Here is a 19094-nt window from a genome sequence, read left to right as displayed (position 1 = left end):
TTTTTTGCTTTATCAACCCTGAATTATAAATAGTCTTTATAACAAATTCATCTAAAAAATTCTGACATATGTAAAAGTGCCTGATCATCATTAAAATAATGGTTTTGATTTTGTGGTTATCTCCAATAATCATTTTTATTCCTGAACAGTGTTAAATATTTTTTTAAAATTTGACATTTTGAGAATTTTGTAAATTTTGTATGGAGGGAGTTAAACTACGTCTTGGTAATGCAGCACTGTCAACATTTGTGTTACATGTCATCACTTATTTTCTTATAAAACAGACAATAAGTGAGATGTCATTGATCCTTAGTGTTTGGATAAGATCATTTGAGTTCTCATTTGGCAGGACAGTTGATGCCTGTGGTTTTGTGTGATCTTTGCTCCAAATCAGTTTGGAGCCAAAGCACAGGAGGATGTCTTTCACCAGGCCATTTCTATGCATAAGCAAAAATGTATCAGGGTTTATTAGAAACTTATTGAATCACTGTTATTATATAACTAGTTTAAGCCTAAATATGCTAATTAACAACTTTCAACATTTGTCTTAGATATTGCAGATGTTGAAATAGATTGTATCATAAGACTTGTATGCTAACAGCAAGAGATGTACTCTATCAGAATATAAAATGATTGATGTAGTAAAAGAACATATAAGCATAATGTAATTATTCCTTGAATTATTATTGCTTTAGAACCTGCAAAGTATTCTTCTGCGTATCTCCTCACCAGTCCCCAAGATTTCCCTTTTTGCTTGCAAATGTAGTGTAAGCCAAACATTTATTGTATGTGAATAAAATAATAAACACTGAGATTCTTTATGATACGTCTGAGATATTCGTATTTCATCAACTTTAGGGCATAATTGTAGGCTCTAAACCTAGGTTAAATAGTACTTTGTACATATATTTAATTTTCTTTGGGACTAAATTTAAGTGAGAAACTAGTGTTTATTCTGTCCAATGTAGATGGCAGTCACAGTCAAAAAAAGCCTTGTATTTAAAGATAATCTACAGGTGAATAATGTGCCTGCAGATCAGTCAACATGTATTTATTGAGTGCCTTCTTTGTCTATAATTATTGGTATAGAAAATAAGTACAGTAGTAATTTAGATGGAAAAGAACATTTTGGGCTGGAGTCAGCATCTCAGGCTTTGGGACAGAAGATAAATTTCAGTCATGTCTTGAAAGATGGTTGAAATGGGTGAGGTGAAAAGAGAGAGCTCTAGGTTCTAGGAAACGAATCATTATGCAGGTCTTTGGCAAGATCCCCAGTTTAATTATTTTTTTTAAATAATGCAACAGATTATTCCTCTGTCTTCATTTGTTGCAGAGTTTTTAAAAACATCATTCAGTATGTCATATTTAGAGTGTTCACGAATTGCTGGTTGATGAAAAGTAAAAATCACTGGATCCAGTTTTAACTGCTTTTGTAAGAAAACCTATCTCATAGGGGCCTTTGAAAGAAATAATGTCATATAAAGTGATTGGTTTTTAAAGAGCACTAGCCAGAGAGTATAGAAGTCTGAGTTTTAATCCTAGCTTCATGCCTTACTTTGTGACTTCAGACAGGTCGTTTAACTGAATGTTCTTGTTTGTAAAGTGAAGATAATAGTGCCTGACTTATTTCAGGTGAAATAATGGGCTCTTATTGACTATTTTGAAGACTTTTAACTAGGAGCCGTATACCTTAGAAAGCATCTTTATTTTTACCAACATATGAGAAACTGAAATATGTGAATTCATAAAAGAGGATGATTAAGAAAATTAATTTCTGAATTATACTTATTTCCCCCCCTTTTCTTGGTAGCGGATACTTTGTTTTCAAGGAAGCTGAATGGAAAATACAGGCTTGAGCGACTGGTTCCCACTGCAGTGTATCAGCACATGAAAATGCATAAAAGAATTCTTGGACACTTGTCGTCTGTGTACTGTGTAACTTTTGATCGAACTGGCAGACGGATATTTACTGTAAGTAGTTTTTAAAGTATTATCTTAATTCATATATGGAATTGCAGAGAAACATTGCTTAAAGTTGAACTTTGAAATAAAACCTTTGTTTTTTCTTTTAATGAAAAACTAGAAATTCAGGTAAATTAGCTTACTGTAACAGAAGGTTTTACTTAAGGTTGGACTTCAAGTTTGGAACATTCTTGAAAGACATGTTGTAGCACAGTCACAGTTATATTATGGTCCTCATGGATAAGTGTAATTCCCAGCATTATATGAAATAATGCAGTGTGACCTTTTTAAAAATGTCATACAGTAGTCTTAATTCTAAACCAAGGACATTTCACCCAAAGTGTGTTAAGCAAATTAGGGGAGTCTGAGAAACTTCCCTTAAAGCAGTGATAGAAAAAATTCTGAGCATATGTAACATTTTCTCCTTTTACCTTTTATCCTTAGCACCTCATTCTTCAGTGTATCTCATGTGTTCAGAGTCTCTTAGGTTTGTTACTGTTTCTTTTATTAACTTGTTGAACGGAGAAAACAGCTTTTCAGCTTTAAGGGAGAAAATTGCTTTTGGAAATATTTCAATTTATTTTTAGGTGCCTTAACTATTATATCCACTAAGGGTAATACTTACTACACCATTATGATCGTACTTACCATTAAATACTACTTATATTAAATACTCTGCTGAACGTATACACGCATTCACAGGATCCCTAATTTTAAATGGGAAATGGAAGTTAACATGGAAATTCCTATCTCAGTCTTCGAAGAGAGCAGCTGTGAATTTTATAGTCACAACAATTATAGATTCCTCTTTTAAGTAAATATGCTTGTAAACTGAGATTTATTTATGTCTACTTTCTCTCCTTTACCCGTTCACCCAGTCCTCTATAAAACAGCTAAATGGCAGGGTGTGGGAAAGGATTTCCATACATATCTTTTCCCCGGTTCTAGAATCCACTTCAGGCGTTCGCAGATTATTTCCTACGTTAGTATTCTCCCTTTCACCTTCTCTTTTATCTCTGCTGTTCTCTATGAAGCAGAATAAAACTGAAATTTAAAAAATTTTCTGATGGGTTATTGTTTTTAGAGTGGGGAATAGTTATCCCTGTATTGGCTAAACTCCTTGATGTACCTGCAACAGTAATTTGCTCTCAGATGGTAATGGAAAATTACTTACAGCTTTTTTAAGTTCAGTATATTATCATTTAAATTTAGCTCTCAAAACATAAAGTAAATTTGGCGTCTCTAATGTTTAAAAGAATTCTTTCAAAAATAATAATAAATTGAAAGAATGAGAGAGACACGTTACATTGTGTTTATACTTCATTTTGGTGAGTATTAAGTTATGCCGTTGCACTGAGATTATAAAAAATATGTAACTTCTTAATTAATTTTTGATGTCTGTACTTGGTACAAGGTACTTACCTTGTGGGAATTCCTTCTTTGAAAATGAGAGGGATGGTAAGCATTTGATTGTCGTACTTTATGAAGCACTGTGTATGTGTTGATTTGAATTAGACACATAATCTCCTACAACTTTTTGAGGGAAAAATGCAGTGAGACAATACACTGTTGCTGGCTCATGAATTTAGTAGAGTAATAGGCATAGAGTTGGGCGAGCGCTCTGAACCAGGGGTTAGTAAACTACTTCCCGTGGGTCAAATCCAGCTTGCCACTTTTTTTTGTAAATAAAATTTTATTCAGACACAGCCACGCTCAGTGGTTGCCTTTGTACCACAGCAGCAGAGTTGAGTAGTTATGACAGAGACTGTATGGCCTGCAGAGCCTAAGATAATTGTTATCTGGTCCTGTACAGAAAAAAATTGCAGCCCTTGTTCTAGATATTTAATTCCTACTTTTAAGAGCATTGGACGATATGTGAAGAGGGAAGCGATTTTCTGATTGTTTTCCTTTAGTTGAAGATACATAAATAAAGGCAGAAAATTATCACTGTACTGTTTTATATGGTCTTATCAAGAGTCTAAAAATGTTGATGTTTTATGTATGTGATATAATTTGCTAATTGTACCAAACTTATAGTCTCATTTGTAATTTTTTACCAGTGATTTGCAGTTACAAATTCCAAAATGTTGCCTTGTGACAAGAAATGCAAAGATATGAGATCACTGTTACTTAAAATTTCTTTGTATTTTTACGATTATCACCTCGAGTTAGAGTACATATGTGTTTACTATTCATGTTATTTTATTCCACTGGGAACACATTAGCCACTAACTAATGCTTTGAAAACCAATCTTGAAAACTGATAGGATAAGACTTTAGGATAGTAGATTATGACCGAACAATGAAAGATTCCTGTGAGAGAGTGACACACTGTTGTTATTTATTGGAATAACATTTCAGTAATGGACAGCTCAGTATTTCCTTTTTATGTATTCGGTATCTGAAGACGTTGCACACTTATTATTAAGTCCTAGTGTTAGATATATTTGAAAGCTTTTTCCAAGGGACTCATTCCAAGGGACTTTTGAGTCCTTTCTGGGTAGGCACAGCTAGAGGCAGTATAGTCCTGTGGTTAAGAGCATCAGCTTTGGCATTAGGAGGCTCTTAGTTCAGCTCACAGCTTTACCACTTCCTAGCAGTGCAGCTTACAAAGATTACCTCACCCTTTTAATCTACAGTGTTCTCAGCTGTTAAAAAAAGAAGAAGGGAAATAGATAATAGTAGTACCAATCCCACAGGATTTTTGTGGGATTGCATGAAATGATGCATGCAGTTAGTATAGAACAAGATAATACAGGAAGCAGTTAAGTTTCACTTGCTGCTTTTAATTTTATAGATGGATTTAAATGAATTCTTTCCATTTTATTTTCTTACCTAACTAAAATCTTATTTATAAATGCTATACAAGATTGAAATCATTGTGATTGATAAGTGAGATTCTGTGTTAGGAAAATTTTCCAGTATTTTGGACTAGAATATTTTAGTAATGGACATTTCCCAGTATAATAATGAGAAGAACCCAGGGAGGAAGGTAGCATAATTACCAAGTCAGACTGCTCCCTAATTCTCTCTCTTTCTTAGTTTTCTAAATTTTTTTTACTTGATTTCAGAATCATTGCGTCAAATAATATTTACCAAAGAAAAGCAGAGTTAATGAATTCTCTCAGTAGTAAGCCATTCACTCATAAAAGTATGTTGAGAACCATACAAAAAGATTTCCCCTCTTTTTTCAGAAACATAAAATGTACCTCTTAAAATTAAGGCAAAAGAGCATAAACTGTTTATTTAAATTCAGTAATTTATAATAAAGACTATGAGTTTATGCACTCCTTTAATGAACTTCAGTCTTTTAGGAGGCGGACACTGCTCTAAAAGCTTAGGATGTAGAAATGACAGACATAGTATCTGCCACTGGAGAGTTCACAGAGAGTCAACACACAATATTGATACAGTGTGATAAGCTTGCTAGAGGCAGCACAAGATGCTGAGGTGTACTATAGGAGAGAGGTACCTAATTCAGTGTGTGGTAGGAGATGGTAAGAGAAGCTTCCTAGAGAAGTGCCATCTCAACTGAGCTAGGTATTCCAGAGTTAGGGAAAGGCATTTACAGTCACTGGGAGAACGTTATCATGCAGTCGTGTATTACTGGACATGGCAAAGAATAAATATGGACCACTGCTAAGCAAGAGCTAGAGATGTTGTTGGAGGACGAAATCATTAAGATTCTTTTGTGACCTGAAGGGATGTCCTTCCTGAGGGCCGGAGCAAAAGTGATGGACTTAGACAGAAGAGGGAGCAGAACTTCTCTTTTTAATGATCTCTTTGGCATTATTGTAGAGGATGGATTGAAACTAAGTCTTTATACAGAGGTATTGGTGAAAAGGTTCTAGCAGTGATCCATGAAAGATTCACAGTGGAAGTAGGGATGGAATTAACAGATTAAAAATAGAATCTCTAGGATTTAAAAGGTTCATTTGAATGTAGGGAGGAATTGAGAGGGAATAGTATGGAATGACATGTTTTTTAACTTGTGTGACTGGTTAGAAAGTCGTGTCACTTACTGTGGTAAGGATTTAAGTGGAGAAGTTTGTGAAGGTTGCGACATGTTGAATTTGAGATACTTATATAGATTGCCAAATAGAAATGCTCAACAGGTTGTGGGAGCTCAGGAGAGAGATCTAGGCTAGAAGATTGAACTGGGGAATCGTTGAATATGGAAATTGATTTTTTTACCTCATATGTGTAATGTACAAAGGTTGAAACTTCAACTTTAAAGCAAACTAAGGAAGAGGAGAGGAGTCAATAATTAAGACTGAGAAAGAGCTGCCTAAGAGGCCGGGAGAAAAATAGAAAAAGAAGTGGTGTCTTAAAAGCCAAAGGATTAGTATTTCACGAAAGGTAGAAAAACCTAAAGTAAAATTAGAACTGAAAGACATCTTTTGGATTTGGCAAGGCTATTCATGAACTTAAGAAAAAATGTTTTATTTTAGTTTTAGGGGTAGAAGTGAGATTGCAATGCACAAAGGAAGGATTGGGAATTGAAGAATTAGAGACGGTATAGATTAATCTTTCAAAACTTGACAATTAAAAAAATAAGCTCTTTTCTGAATGTGGTGTATTACCACTGAACATACTTTTATTGTATTGTATTGTCCTCTGTGTTGCAGTGAATTTGTTTAGAGGTCTGTCTCTATTAAGTTGTGAGCTTCCTAACAACAAAGCCTTCTTCTTAAACCTTTTTAGGTCTGCAGTGCTTTACAGAGTGTCTGGTGCATACAGTAGGCAAACAACAAAAAGATGAATGAATGAACCAGTCAGTTAGAGATACAGAAGTGAATAATGTCCTTTCTTGTAAGAAACTTCTGTTAGGGAAGATATATACAAAAATGTCTGTAAGACGAATTCCCTTCTTCTACTGTGCTTCATTTACACTGGTCTTTTTCTGTGTTTCAAACTCGCAAAGCCCATTTATGGCTTAGAGCCTTTGTACTAGCTATTCCCTTTGCCTGGAATTGTCTTCTCCAAAATATTCCTGTGGCTGATTCCTTTTTTAGCAGCTCTGTTCAAACACTGCTTTCTTAGAGACTTTTCCCTGACTACCTTCCTTCCTCATACTCCATCATTGTCTATCACGTTACCTTACTATATTTTTCTTATAATATCTGTCACTGTCTGAAACTCTTATTTTTTTAAATTAGCTTTTATTGTATTTTCTTACTAATAAGCTCCATGAGGATGGATAGGACCTTGACTGAGTTGTTTATGACCACTGATTAAAGTAGGCATCCGTGAGTTATACTGATGTAAATAAGTAAATAAACAATTAAGTGAGAAAGAAGGGAAAACTCCTATTTACAGTGGAATGCCAACTGATAATTGTAGAAAGAATGGTGGTTTGGCGACTATCATAGTGGTGGTTGATTCATTTGTGTGTCACTGCCGGAGGCTAAGACTGGTAGATGCTGGTTTGAAGATCTTAGCATAATCTTGTATATGTCCCCCAAGATACCAAGTTAATTAATTAAAAGGGGAAAAAGTGCAACTTTGCAGGGGAGAAACATGGGAAACATTAACAAGACAAAGTTACTAACTTTCCTAGTGGCGGGATGGGTTGACATTGTGCGTCCTTGGAAGTGGTACACTGAGGACAACACAGCGTCTTGTCTGTGGGGCTCCTGCCAAGACAGGATGATCTGGGTCTGGTCATTACTGAACATTGGACAGACTGAGGTTCAGGGTCATCCTACAGATGTAAGGTCTGTATTCGTTATAAACTTCTGAGGACATGAAACACAGAGAAAGCCTCAGGGAAATACTCCAGATTGAAGAGACTTAAGTGACAATGCAACTAAAATTTAACATGTTGCTGTATGGGGTCCTAGGCCAAAAAGGAAAAGGGAACGTTATTAGGATAGTTGACAAAATTTGAATGGGGCCTGTGGATTGGATGGCAGGTTTATCAATATTGATTTCCCAACTTAGGTAGATGTGTGTCTTTGTTTTAGAGGAATGCACGCTGGGATATTTAGAAGTGACGTGGCGTCAAGTCTGCAGCCTACTATTAAATGGTGCAGAAAAAGACTAATGGGCAGGTGTGTGTGTGTGTGTTATATGGAGAGAAAGGAAAGAAAGGTGGTGATGGAGCTGATGCAGTGAATTGTTAATAGTTGATGAATCTGAGTGATGGAAGACATTGGTACTGCTCTTGAAACTTCTGTAAGTTTGAAATGCAAAATTACTTTTTAAAAGTACATGGGAGGTAGCGTAGGGATGATACTGTATATTCAGTAAGTTTGGTAGTAATGGAAAGGAGAGCTAGAGTACAGTAATTTATAGGAAGGTAAATTTTTGAAAAACTGGGTCAAGAGTTACAATGAACAGATTCTACTTTTCAAAGTGAAATATTTTACCTGATAAGAGTCTTGGTTAGGTAGTGGGACTGGGTTCTAGAGGTGAGTGATCAAACCTGGTGATAAGGAAAGAGTGATGAATGGGGGAAAAGGATTGCTGATTAGCCTTAGCCTTCCAAATAAACAGGAGTTATGAATTTGCAGTGTTGCAGATTTAGTGTCTTTGTCTTCTTTTCCATAATGGTACTTGGCATCTGGGAGCAGGATAAGAGCAAGTGATGATTACATTGATACAAGGTTAGTCATTGGTGGTTTAGGTGGGCAAGGGAGTGAGAAAATTTGGCGTGTGTTGAAATGATTGACACTGGAGTTTAGGGTAATTTGTAAGGGAAATGAAATAGGGGTCTGATAGATGGGTAAGAAAGAAAATCAATAGTCTCTTCTTGAAAAAAACATTGAACTAAATTTAAATTACAAGCACTTTTAGCTGCCTGAATAGGCTACTTTTTAGCTTGAAAAGAAAATGACATTATAGTATGCATAACCATATACATGGTGTTTTTAACATTTAATTCTGTTTGTTCTAATGACATCAAGAGGTGAAATCTGACTCATAAGCTGTGCAGCAGTAGGGAGAAATGAGAATTCTCTTTGTTGATTCTGCCAAGGACTGCCAAATTCTCCAAGACACTGTAAGATTAAAAATCACCTAATTTATCTTTATGTCAAAGTAGTAATCTTTGGTTGGTCTCTTCAATTGATGCTTCTCTTTTAGCAGGGAAAGCTTTACAGATCTACTTTTTAATTTTAAGGTCGTCTGAGCAGAATCAACCTGCTGTACTGTTTCCAAATGTGTGAAGTTTTCTGCTCACAGAAGTCCACAATTCTTTGTCACTTACTGTTCCATCCTGTAAAGTAGTTTTCTTCATCATGAATGGTTCACATAGTTGTTACCTCTAATCTTCTAGCTTTAGTTTAAATAAATAAATACATATATACATAAATAGTTCAATTAAGCTCTTTAAAACTTGTCTTCCAGAAACTTTAAATTTGACCTTAGGTTCTGCTTTAGTTTTTACATATAATTTAAGTAATTGAGGAAGGCCCTGTGTCTGAAGTTGTTTCATAAAATTTTCATATCAATAGGTAGGACGTTTTTTGTAGATTTTAAGGAGCATTGTAATACCCAAGTGCATGACAAAGTAGAAAGCCATGTCACAGAGACCTGTCGAACTTCCTTTACCAGAATACCAAAAGCAGATGTGTACAATACATTTATTGCCTGGGCTTATTATCTATAGAGAATGTCAGCGTTTGTTTTTATTTATCTGAAGTTTGCCTCTCACACTTTTTATTTTGAAGAAACTTTGAGTTTCCAAAAGGGATTCACAAAATAGGAACCTCTTTTAGATAGACATAAAATGAGAATTACCTGCAGTGTAAGAGATCTAGTTGTACGCTGGAAAGAAGGGTCATTAGTGCCACCAGTCTACTTAAAAGTATTAAAGAAATAATGATTCCAGAGTAAATGTCTGATTCAGTTTCCTTCCTGTTGTCCTAAGCTACAGAGTATGTTGATAGTTTTAAAGGCACTTGCCTTAATCATTTTGTGTGTGTGGCTTTAGGTGTGGCTGTGGAATAAGAAAATTTATAGGGTACTTGAAATTCGTAAGTTTAGGCAAATCTAAATTTGTTTAAGTTCCACCCTTTATCAAGCCTTTTCACAAATAATATCTACATTGTTGTTTATTCAGGATAGAGATAAGGTGCTCTTTCAGCTTGGCTTTATCTTTGCATTGATGAGATGTCTTGACATTTAAGAGAAAGCAGTGTAAATATGGTATATCTTATTTGTTTGGGGATTTATGTAAGCTAAAGCTACTTGTTCTTTTTGTTATCTTTATACTAGGTTTGATGTAAACAGACAAATGATAACATATTAATGAGTACTCTTTCATGATAATTATGACAATTTTACATGATTGAAAAGTGAAACTAATGATCCACTACTGTCTTATATTTGCTTGGCATTAACCACTAGCTTAATATTATAATTTGATTAAAAAATGAATTCCATAAAAGCATCTTCAGTTTTCACCCGTTCGTGTATTTCTTAAAACTTATCGTGGTTAAAATATTATAGTGACTATGCCTTGTCTGCTTAAAATTCTTCTGTAACTTCCTCACCAGGTTAAATTCACACTCCCTAACAGGCATTTAAAACCCCTACCTTCTATTACCTTCCTCAGATAAAACCTTTCCAGCTTAATTTTTGTTTCTAGTTTCCCACGTATACTTCGTACTCCCAACTTTTCTCACCTTGCCAAATCCCCAGTCCTAGCAGCAACATCTAGATGTTACTGAAAATAAATGAATACTTTGTTTTCCCCTAGGCATTAGAACTTTGCTTAAATAACTTGTCAGTTGAGATTTTTTTTCTAAAATCATGCTATCTAATTTTAGCAGGAAGTTTACTGTTGCTTCCAGGTTTTTTCCCTTTTTCTTATTGCTCTTAAAATTCCACCACATTTTCAAACTTTGCTCACCTTTTTTTGGTTCCTTCTTTGTTTCCCCCTTCTCCACTTGAAGGAAATAATCTTCAGATATTTGTCTTACTTGCTAAGGTTAGAATCATCTCATTTCTTCGCTGCTTGCTTTAAAATTGCTATCTCCACCATACCTCTTCCCGCTTCATGCAGCCTAGGAGCCTGTATGTCCCTCCTACCAAGGCTGACCCCTGTGCCTGTGTTGTCCATCACTTTCTTTTCACCATTTAAATAACATTACTTTTGCTTTAATGTCCATACTGTCTTTAAAGTTTTGATTGAAAACTTATAATGTCCTACTCTTTGGTTTATTATTGACTTCACTAACATTTGAGGTAGGCTTCTGGGAAGAAAGATCATTTGTCCCATTCTCTCGCTTAATGGAATTCTAGATACGGTTGGATTTACTTCTACCTTTTTACTAATAGTTTCCGTTTGTCCCATCTCTTTTTTGTTCTTCTGCTTCTCTTTTACTGACTTGTGTTAGAGAGACATTTTTGATGTAATTTTAAATTCTTTTATTGATCTTTTAACCATTTTTTTCTTGACCTCTAGAGTCTGTGCTCTTAAGCTACTACATTGTATTGACTGTCCAAGCATCACTGCTTCTGGATTCCTTTCCAGATTCTACCTCTCCACGTTTGAGGAAAAACAAACTGCTCTCCTTTTAGATCTCTACTGATTAACAGTATAGGACTTAGGACATGTTATTGCATTTATATTCGTCTGCCTTGCTTCTTAAGGACAGGAATACTATGTCTTTATTCATCACCCTTGAATCTCCAGTGTTTGGCACATATTTAATTGCAAGGCAAATGGATAAATGAATGCATGAATCACTGAATTTTAAAAAGGAACCTTGGAGATCATCCAATTTAACTTCCTTATTTTATAGATGAAGAGCCTGAGATTAAGTGAACGTGATGGGAATACCAGATTTTAATGTGAATAATTCACCAAAGTTAAGTTTTATTACTAGTCTTCAGTGGTTGGTAACCCATTTAATTTGCTTCAAAGGTCAGTCAGAAGACCTGGTTTTATAGTTAATGGAGAGTGCTCTAGGTAGTGTTGGCGGAGTGTGGTTTAAGGTACAGCATTTAACATATTCTGTTAATACTGTGTTTGTGATCATTTATATGTCATGTCTGTCATCAGTATGAAGCAGATACTTCTCTGTCACTTGCTTTTGTAGATCCTCTAAATACTTTCTAATATCAGATAAAATTGTGTGTGTGTGTATTTTTTAACAAATTAGATTGGAAGATGGTAAAGAATTCTAACCTACAACCTTTGCAATTTTTTGATAAATTTTGAATCTGGGGAATGGCTATATGAGGTTAATGGTAATATTCTCTACTTTTTGTATGTTTAAAACTTTTTAATAAACACTAGGGGAAAATAGGGAGAGGTTGGTAAAAGAGTAAACTTTGAGCTATAGGATTGATAAGGAAAATTAGAGAAGAAAAAAAAAGTCTAAAAGGTCTTACTGCTGCATTGGCTAAGTGAAATTGAAATGTTTATTTGTAAATATAGGAATTCATAGGAAACTGTATTATTTACATTTTCTTCCTGAGCTTATGCTGCTGTAGCAAGCAAGTAATATATATATTTTTTTATTGACTTCATACAGATAAAATTAATTTTTTTCTTATAACTGACGGGTGATTTTATATGTAATGTATTTAGCTGAAGATCAGTGATGGGAAACTCATATGTATTATAGATTTTGGCTTCTTAGGAGAAAAAACTTCAAATAAGCTTCCTTTCATTTTTATATTAACATAGATAGGATTAGTCACTGTTGTGTATTACATTTGTTTTGCAGTTATAATTTTGTTATTTTAGATGTTCAGATTCTTTTACAAGGTTCTGTATAGAGGCTACCATATAGGTAGTGGGTAGGGGGGACCATAGGTAAATGTTAGCTATTGCTAACATCCCACTTTTCCTGTTAGATGATGGGCACACGAGTATTCTTTGTAAGTGAATAATTTAATAAAATAAAGAGTCTTATGTAGAGGAAAATTTGTAACACAAGTATTTAACACTTTTTAGTACTTAAAATTATAATTTTTGGGAAATGGATGTAACAGATATGATTTTTTTAATCTGTGTTAAGAATTCCAATTAAAATTTACAGAGTTAATTCTATTAATATCCATTTTCATTTTAAGGGTTCTGATGACTGTCTTGTGAAAATCTGGGCAACAGATGATGGGAGATTATTAGCTACTTTAAGAGGCCATGCTGCTGAAATATCAGACATGGCTGTAAACTATGAGAATACCATGATAGCAGCTGGAAGTTGTGATAAAATGATCCGAGTCTGGTGTCTGCGAACATGTGCGCCTTTGGCTGTTCTTCAGGGCCACAGTGCATCTATAACGTCACTACAGGTAATCGTTTTAATCTCTGCAAAATCCTCGTTGGTTATAATTTAAAGTAAATTTTAAGAAGTCACTTTTATAATCCATTGTATAAAGCCAACTAAAATGAAAAAAGGAGTATTTCTCTTTTCTTTATAAATACATGGACTTTAAATAACATGGTAGCCGTGACCTTTGTCAATTCTGAGTGTTCTCTAACTGTTAGTGTTAGTTGCTGTTTGTATGGTCAAGATGCGTTTATTATCTAGACTGTGTTACTCTTCTTGTAAAAATTTTTTTTTCTTTGTTTTTCAGTTCTCACCATTGTGCAGTGGCTCAAAGAGATATCTATCTTCTACTGGGGCAGATGGCACTATTTGTTTTTGGCTGTGGGATGCTGGAACCCTTAAAATAAAGTCAGTTGCTCTTCTATTTCATAGAATAAATGTATAATTTAATGGTTAAAATCACAAAAGTGTGAAGTAGTCAACAATAGGAATAATTTTACTTTTTTTTCTCCTTGAGTAAGTAACAAATTCATTTTGTCTCTTCACTGACCTCTTTCATTTTTATGCTTTTCTTTTTGTTTTCATGCTTTAAAGAAAGATTTTTGTTAACATGTTTATTTCTTTTTTCCCTTATCTTTTTTCCTAGCCCTAGCTCTTTCAGAATATACCTGTCTTATTACCACTTCTGTTTTCTATGCTGCAGTTACATATCAGTAACTCCTTTTGGTACTGAGAACATAATCTTCAGAGTTCCTAGTTCTGTAGAAGAATTGTAATTATTTCTGTTATCGCATCTATAGACTGGATTTTATTGTAGACTAGGGAAATTTAGGAAAATGGAATCATTAAATTTTCACTAAACTACATCAAGGTAGATAGATGCACCCTTCCCTCTGCCCCATAATAGCGTTTTGCATTTGTGCTTTCACCTATAATAATATCTTGGTTTATCAAAATAAGTTGTCTGGACAATATTATGTTTAGATTAAGGACACTGAGGCAAAGAAAAGTTAAACAACTTTCCCACAGTTAAAAGTTTTTAAAAATGGCAAGGCCAGGACTGTAACATTTCCCTGCCCTCTGGTTCTGTGCTGTGTCATGCCACCTCTCAAGTGGATATAGTGGGAGAAGTGCTGTATTTACCCCATGGAAATCTGTGAATGAGGAGGTAGTGCATACAGTGATCCCATAGTGTTGAAATGACCATCTCTGAGCTCTCAGGGTAAAAAGTCATTCAGATTAGATATATCTCAATAATTGTCTCTGACATCTGTTTATAAACTATCAACCCAAATTGAGTTATTTAATAAAATAATTTGTGTATGTCTTTGTTATTTCGAAACAGTAATGTTTAGATAAACCTCATATGTGTGAACATTCCTGAATAGTGCCTCTTATGGCAGGGCATTTAGGGGGCTGTGGCAGCATGGGTAGCATAATACAGCAAACTATACTTCTTTTGCAGAAAGGATTGTGATCAAAGACTTGGTTCTTGGGAGAAAGCAAGCTGATTTCACTTTAGTTGCATTCTTAATATTTAGAATAGTAAAGGCTTTCCGTAGGCATTTAGATAAAAGTTGAAATGAAATGTTTCACTCGTGTACGGACAATAGCAGTAGTTAATTTTTTTCTCCTTTGAGTATTCTTTACCTCCTTATGGATCTGATTTTGATACCTTCGTCTTTTCCTGTCTTGTTTTTGAAGAAAAGTGATCAGCAATTTTCGAATCAGCATAGGAAGAAAAAATGTGTTTACAAAATTAAGCTCTCACTTTGTGCTTCTAGAGGATTACATTTCTAAGTACAGTAATATTTATTTGGAAGTGAGAAGTGATGTATTCCATATAAGTGATTTTTTTCAGAACCTTTATGTAGATTCACTCATAAACCCACTACCCTAACAATTTTTTTCACATAATTTTAATAGCTACATTATATTCCATTGAGCTGTTCCATACTTTGCTTAGTGATTTTCCTATTTTTGGACATGAAAGTTTTTTCTAGTTACTTGTAAGTAATATTCTTTTCTATTTGTTATTATAATTGTCCCATGAAAACTTTTAGGTTGAGTTCAGGCATAAAAGTAAGAGTAATTTTCCTCACACGCAGACTTGGAGATGCCCGTTTTCCTTTCTTTATGTATACGTGGTTGATAACTGCCGAAAAATGTGGCCTTAATTACAAATCAGAGGCAAAAATTGTATTGAACGGTAATGCTTTTGAATAATCTTTGGGGTAAGTGACTTCAGCAACCCAGTCTGCATTAATTGAAAGAATCAGCTCTATCAGTAAATGAAATCTGTTTTGGAAACCCAAATCTTTTAATAAATTCACTTTTATATAGGGTTTATGTGTATGGTAACAACTCCCACTAGTAAAGATGCTGCTTCTTAGATGAGTAAGTTGAGTGGCTGGTTGACTCGAAAACTGGCTCAAGAGATCTCTGAGTAGGAGGAAGGTGTCCAAGCCTAGACAGATGTGAGAAAAGAATTAGAATCCTAAAATGTGCAAATGATAATAATGATTACAAATTCTTATTAAGCACTTAGTCTGTCAAGTCTAGTATTAGGCACTCTATAACTGTTATCTCATTAATTCTTATGACACCCCTATGAGGAAGGTATAATTATTATCTTCAGGACAGATAGGAGAGAAAACTGAGGCAAATACTGGAAGTGCACTGTCAGGACCTCCTCTTAACCACTAGGCCAAACCAAATAGCAGTTATTTCTTGATGGACCATTTTGAACTGGTTGAACCTAATTAACATACTAACAATGCTAATAATAATTTACTGAGTGTGCTGGGCACAGAACTAAGCACTTTATGTGCATTAAACTCATCTAATTCTCTCTGGGACTCTGAGATATGTTCTCATGTTTACCCCCCCCTCCCATTTTACAGATTAGAAGACTGAGGTACAGAAACGTTAACTTGCCTAAGGTCACACAGATAAGTGGCAAAACTGGGAACTGAACTCAGAGAGTCTTGAGTTCTAGGCCTTGTTTTGAAATATTTCCTCAAATGTACATTTAAAAATAAATATGTGTACCTGCTTATCTGTTTTTTTCTCTTTAAAAATATTAACATTCGTTTGAAATGACAATCTCATGATTGTATGATTATTTGCATGTTCTGGTTATGAGTGCTAACTGGTTGTTTGGCACATGTATGAGCAGTTGTGCCAAAACTTAATAAAAACGCACCTCCACAGTCTACAAGGAACTAATGGAAGTAGTGCATTTAGTTGCCTTCATAGTTTCAGATAAATTTACTTAGAGTTAATTTTCCTCTGAATAAATGTTTAGGTTTTAAGAGTGTTTTAGTAAGTTTCTCTTTCTCCATATCAGTTATGCTCAGGTGTATCAGAGCCTGTGAATATTAAGAAAATTTACAAATTTATTTTTAAAAATTTTAGAAAATACTTTTTGTTGTGTTCTATTGTTCAGAATATATAATGGAGAGATCAGAAGTATTTTGTACTTTTTTTCCCTAAATGACCACAAGACTGAAACCGTTCTGTGTTCAATAGTTGTGGATTGTGAAAGTTATGCAGTGCACTCTGGTTGAAGGCTCTGATTATTTTTTAGTTCTCTCTCCTAATATTCTGAGGAAAAACTTGGTCAAAGTATATGTTAAGAAGGGCTTTAAATATGATCACTGTATTGGAACATTACTTATACATTGTACATATATTGGAGCTGGTATGGGTAAAATCTGTAATTTAATTTTCTTTAGTATAGTTGGCACTAAGCATTAATGTCAATAGCATTAATATAAAACATATAATCTGTAATATAATTATACAATTAATGTAAGTATAGTTGAGTGTGACCTATTTTCTATAGATCACTATTTTAAATGAGCATTATAGTTGATGTGAGAGTCAAATAGTCTTCAGATTTTCACTAGAATGTAAGATTCTTAATTTTTGGAGTCTTAAAGGGCATATTTTATAGAAAGTAAACAGAGGGAGATGTTTAATTAACACTGTCTAATATTGAAAAAGTTTATTGATTGATGGTGTATAGATGCCAACAAGACAGCACCTATTTTGCTAGTTTGTTCATGTTTACAAATGACCTGTATTTCCTTATATATTTGTGCATTGCTATTCTGCTGTGTGAAACTGAGAACCTGTTAAATTGGATTAGATGATTAGAAATGAGTGTAACCAATAACTACATGCCAGGTGTGACAGTGGCTTTGTTTCACGTGTGGATGGATTGTTGTATAATCAGGAGCTCCTGCAAAATCTGTATCTGAAGTTTCCACAAGATCCTGCTGATCATGACACATAATGATGTTGAACTTGTTTTTAGGAAGGGAGCCCTCTGTTGCTTCTTATTTAATTTCGTCCTGTAGTTATTTTTTGAGACAGCTGAGTTCTGGTGTTGCTGGTCCCTTTGAGATATTTTTAATTGGTTATTTTTTGTATTACAGTCCGAGACCTGCAAAATTTACAGAGCGCCCTCGGCCTGGAGTTCAAATGATCTGTTCTTCTTTTAGTGCTGGTAAGATTTTTTTTCTTCCTAATTCTCCACTTAAAGTTGTATAAGTTGTATTCTCCACTTAAAGGGTTCTAGTGGAACACATAAAATTTTGGAAAATACTTACTGTTATAATATAAATCATATTCTCATGCGCATACCAGGGGATGATCGTAAATTAGTTTGTAAGTATTTGAACTTTGCTCGAGTTTAGCTTATATACTTATTTGATTGAGTGTATAAATGATTAAGATTTTTCTTTAAGAAGACCATAATTCTTTGGTAGGAGGGATAAAATAGTTTCAAAATTGACTGTTAAAGAATAAATCTTTGAATAGTTATCTCTTTGAAAGAATAAATCTTTGAATAGTTATCTTTTTGAAAGAAAAGTATTTTTAAATCTGTTTTATATTTTTATGGATTTTGGAGGCACACATAGCTAAGTAAAATAGGTTGATAGGTATTTGTACATCTTTATTAATTACTTTGCTCCAGATTATTCTTATTCGCTCTTTAAAAAGTAGCGGTATAGCAATGCTAAGATTCCAATTATGTTTTGAGTTTATGTAGCAGCATTTTGAATGGATATTAGTGTCTTTTTAAACAAATTATGATCCGGAGATTTTAAGCAAATTGATGAGAAAATGAAACACGAATTAATGTTCCTAATACCAGTTCCTTCCACGTTTATTTCCGGTTTTACCTTTTCTTTTCCTTTCGTAATTGTGGAGAGCCGTAGTACCTGAGATAAGAGATTGCAAACTGAGGACATGAGTCTATTTTTGCCGTACTAATATCTAAACATCCTTAATTACTAGCTTCTAGATTTCCACTGCTACTGCCATGAGGACAGTTTTACTTCTAGTAGTAACATAATTATGGGGACTACATATGCTTCAGAGTACTCTAGATGCAATTATATATAGCACTGTCTTCAGCACTATGGGAGGGTATTGATTCCAAGAGAGAGTAAATTGCATATACAAATAACTGTAATGCAGAGTAGAATGTATTTGCTACAAGACAAAGTCTGAGTGAGAGGTCAGAGGAGAGCAGGCTTATTTGATTGCAAGTCTGTAAAGCCTGTAGTGAAGGCGCTGGGCCCTAAAAATTTGATAGGATTTTAACAGATGGGAAATGAGGCAAGAGAGGGATTTCAGCAGAATTAAAAGACATGTTTTCTAGTAATGGTGACTGATAATTTTAACATGATTATGTAGTTACTTGGTGAAATCATTTGTTAGAAGAAAGCTTCTATAAGTATTGAAAAATTCTTCCCAGGCAAAGCTTATGTTAGCAAACTTTCTTAATTTTCAGGTTAGATGTATTATATACATTAGGATAAGTATGAATAGTTTTAGAATGAAATATTAGTCATTCAACATATATTATGATAATGTTGCTTGCATTTA

General features: G+C 34.2%; 1 protein-coding gene across 3 annotated transcripts in view; it reads left to right on the top strand.

The window, feature by feature from the left end:
* Positions 1-19094, top strand: part of PHIP (PHIP subunit of CUL4-Ring ligase complex) — a 125989-nt gene that overhangs the window by 32978 nt on the left and 73917 nt on the right. For all 3 annotated transcript variants that reach the window (XM_082634176.1, XM_082634174.1, XM_082634175.1), the window contains exons 7-10: positions 1811-1971; positions 12994-13215; positions 13501-13601; positions 17636-17706. In XM_082634176.1, the coding sequence (XP_082490302.1) occupies positions 1811-1971; positions 12994-13215; positions 13501-13601; positions 17636-17706 (555 nt within the window). The remainder of the gene's footprint in view (positions 1-1810; positions 1972-12993; positions 13216-13500; positions 13602-17635; positions 17707-19094) is intronic.

Source organism: Mesoplodon mirus (genome assembly GCF_964341445.2).
Source record: "Mesoplodon mirus genome assembly, chromosome: 10".
In the NCBI taxonomy this organism is placed as follows: Eukaryota; Metazoa; Chordata; class Mammalia; order Artiodactyla; family Ziphiidae; genus Mesoplodon; species Mesoplodon mirus.
This window is presented reverse-complemented; position numbering and strand designations above follow the sequence as displayed.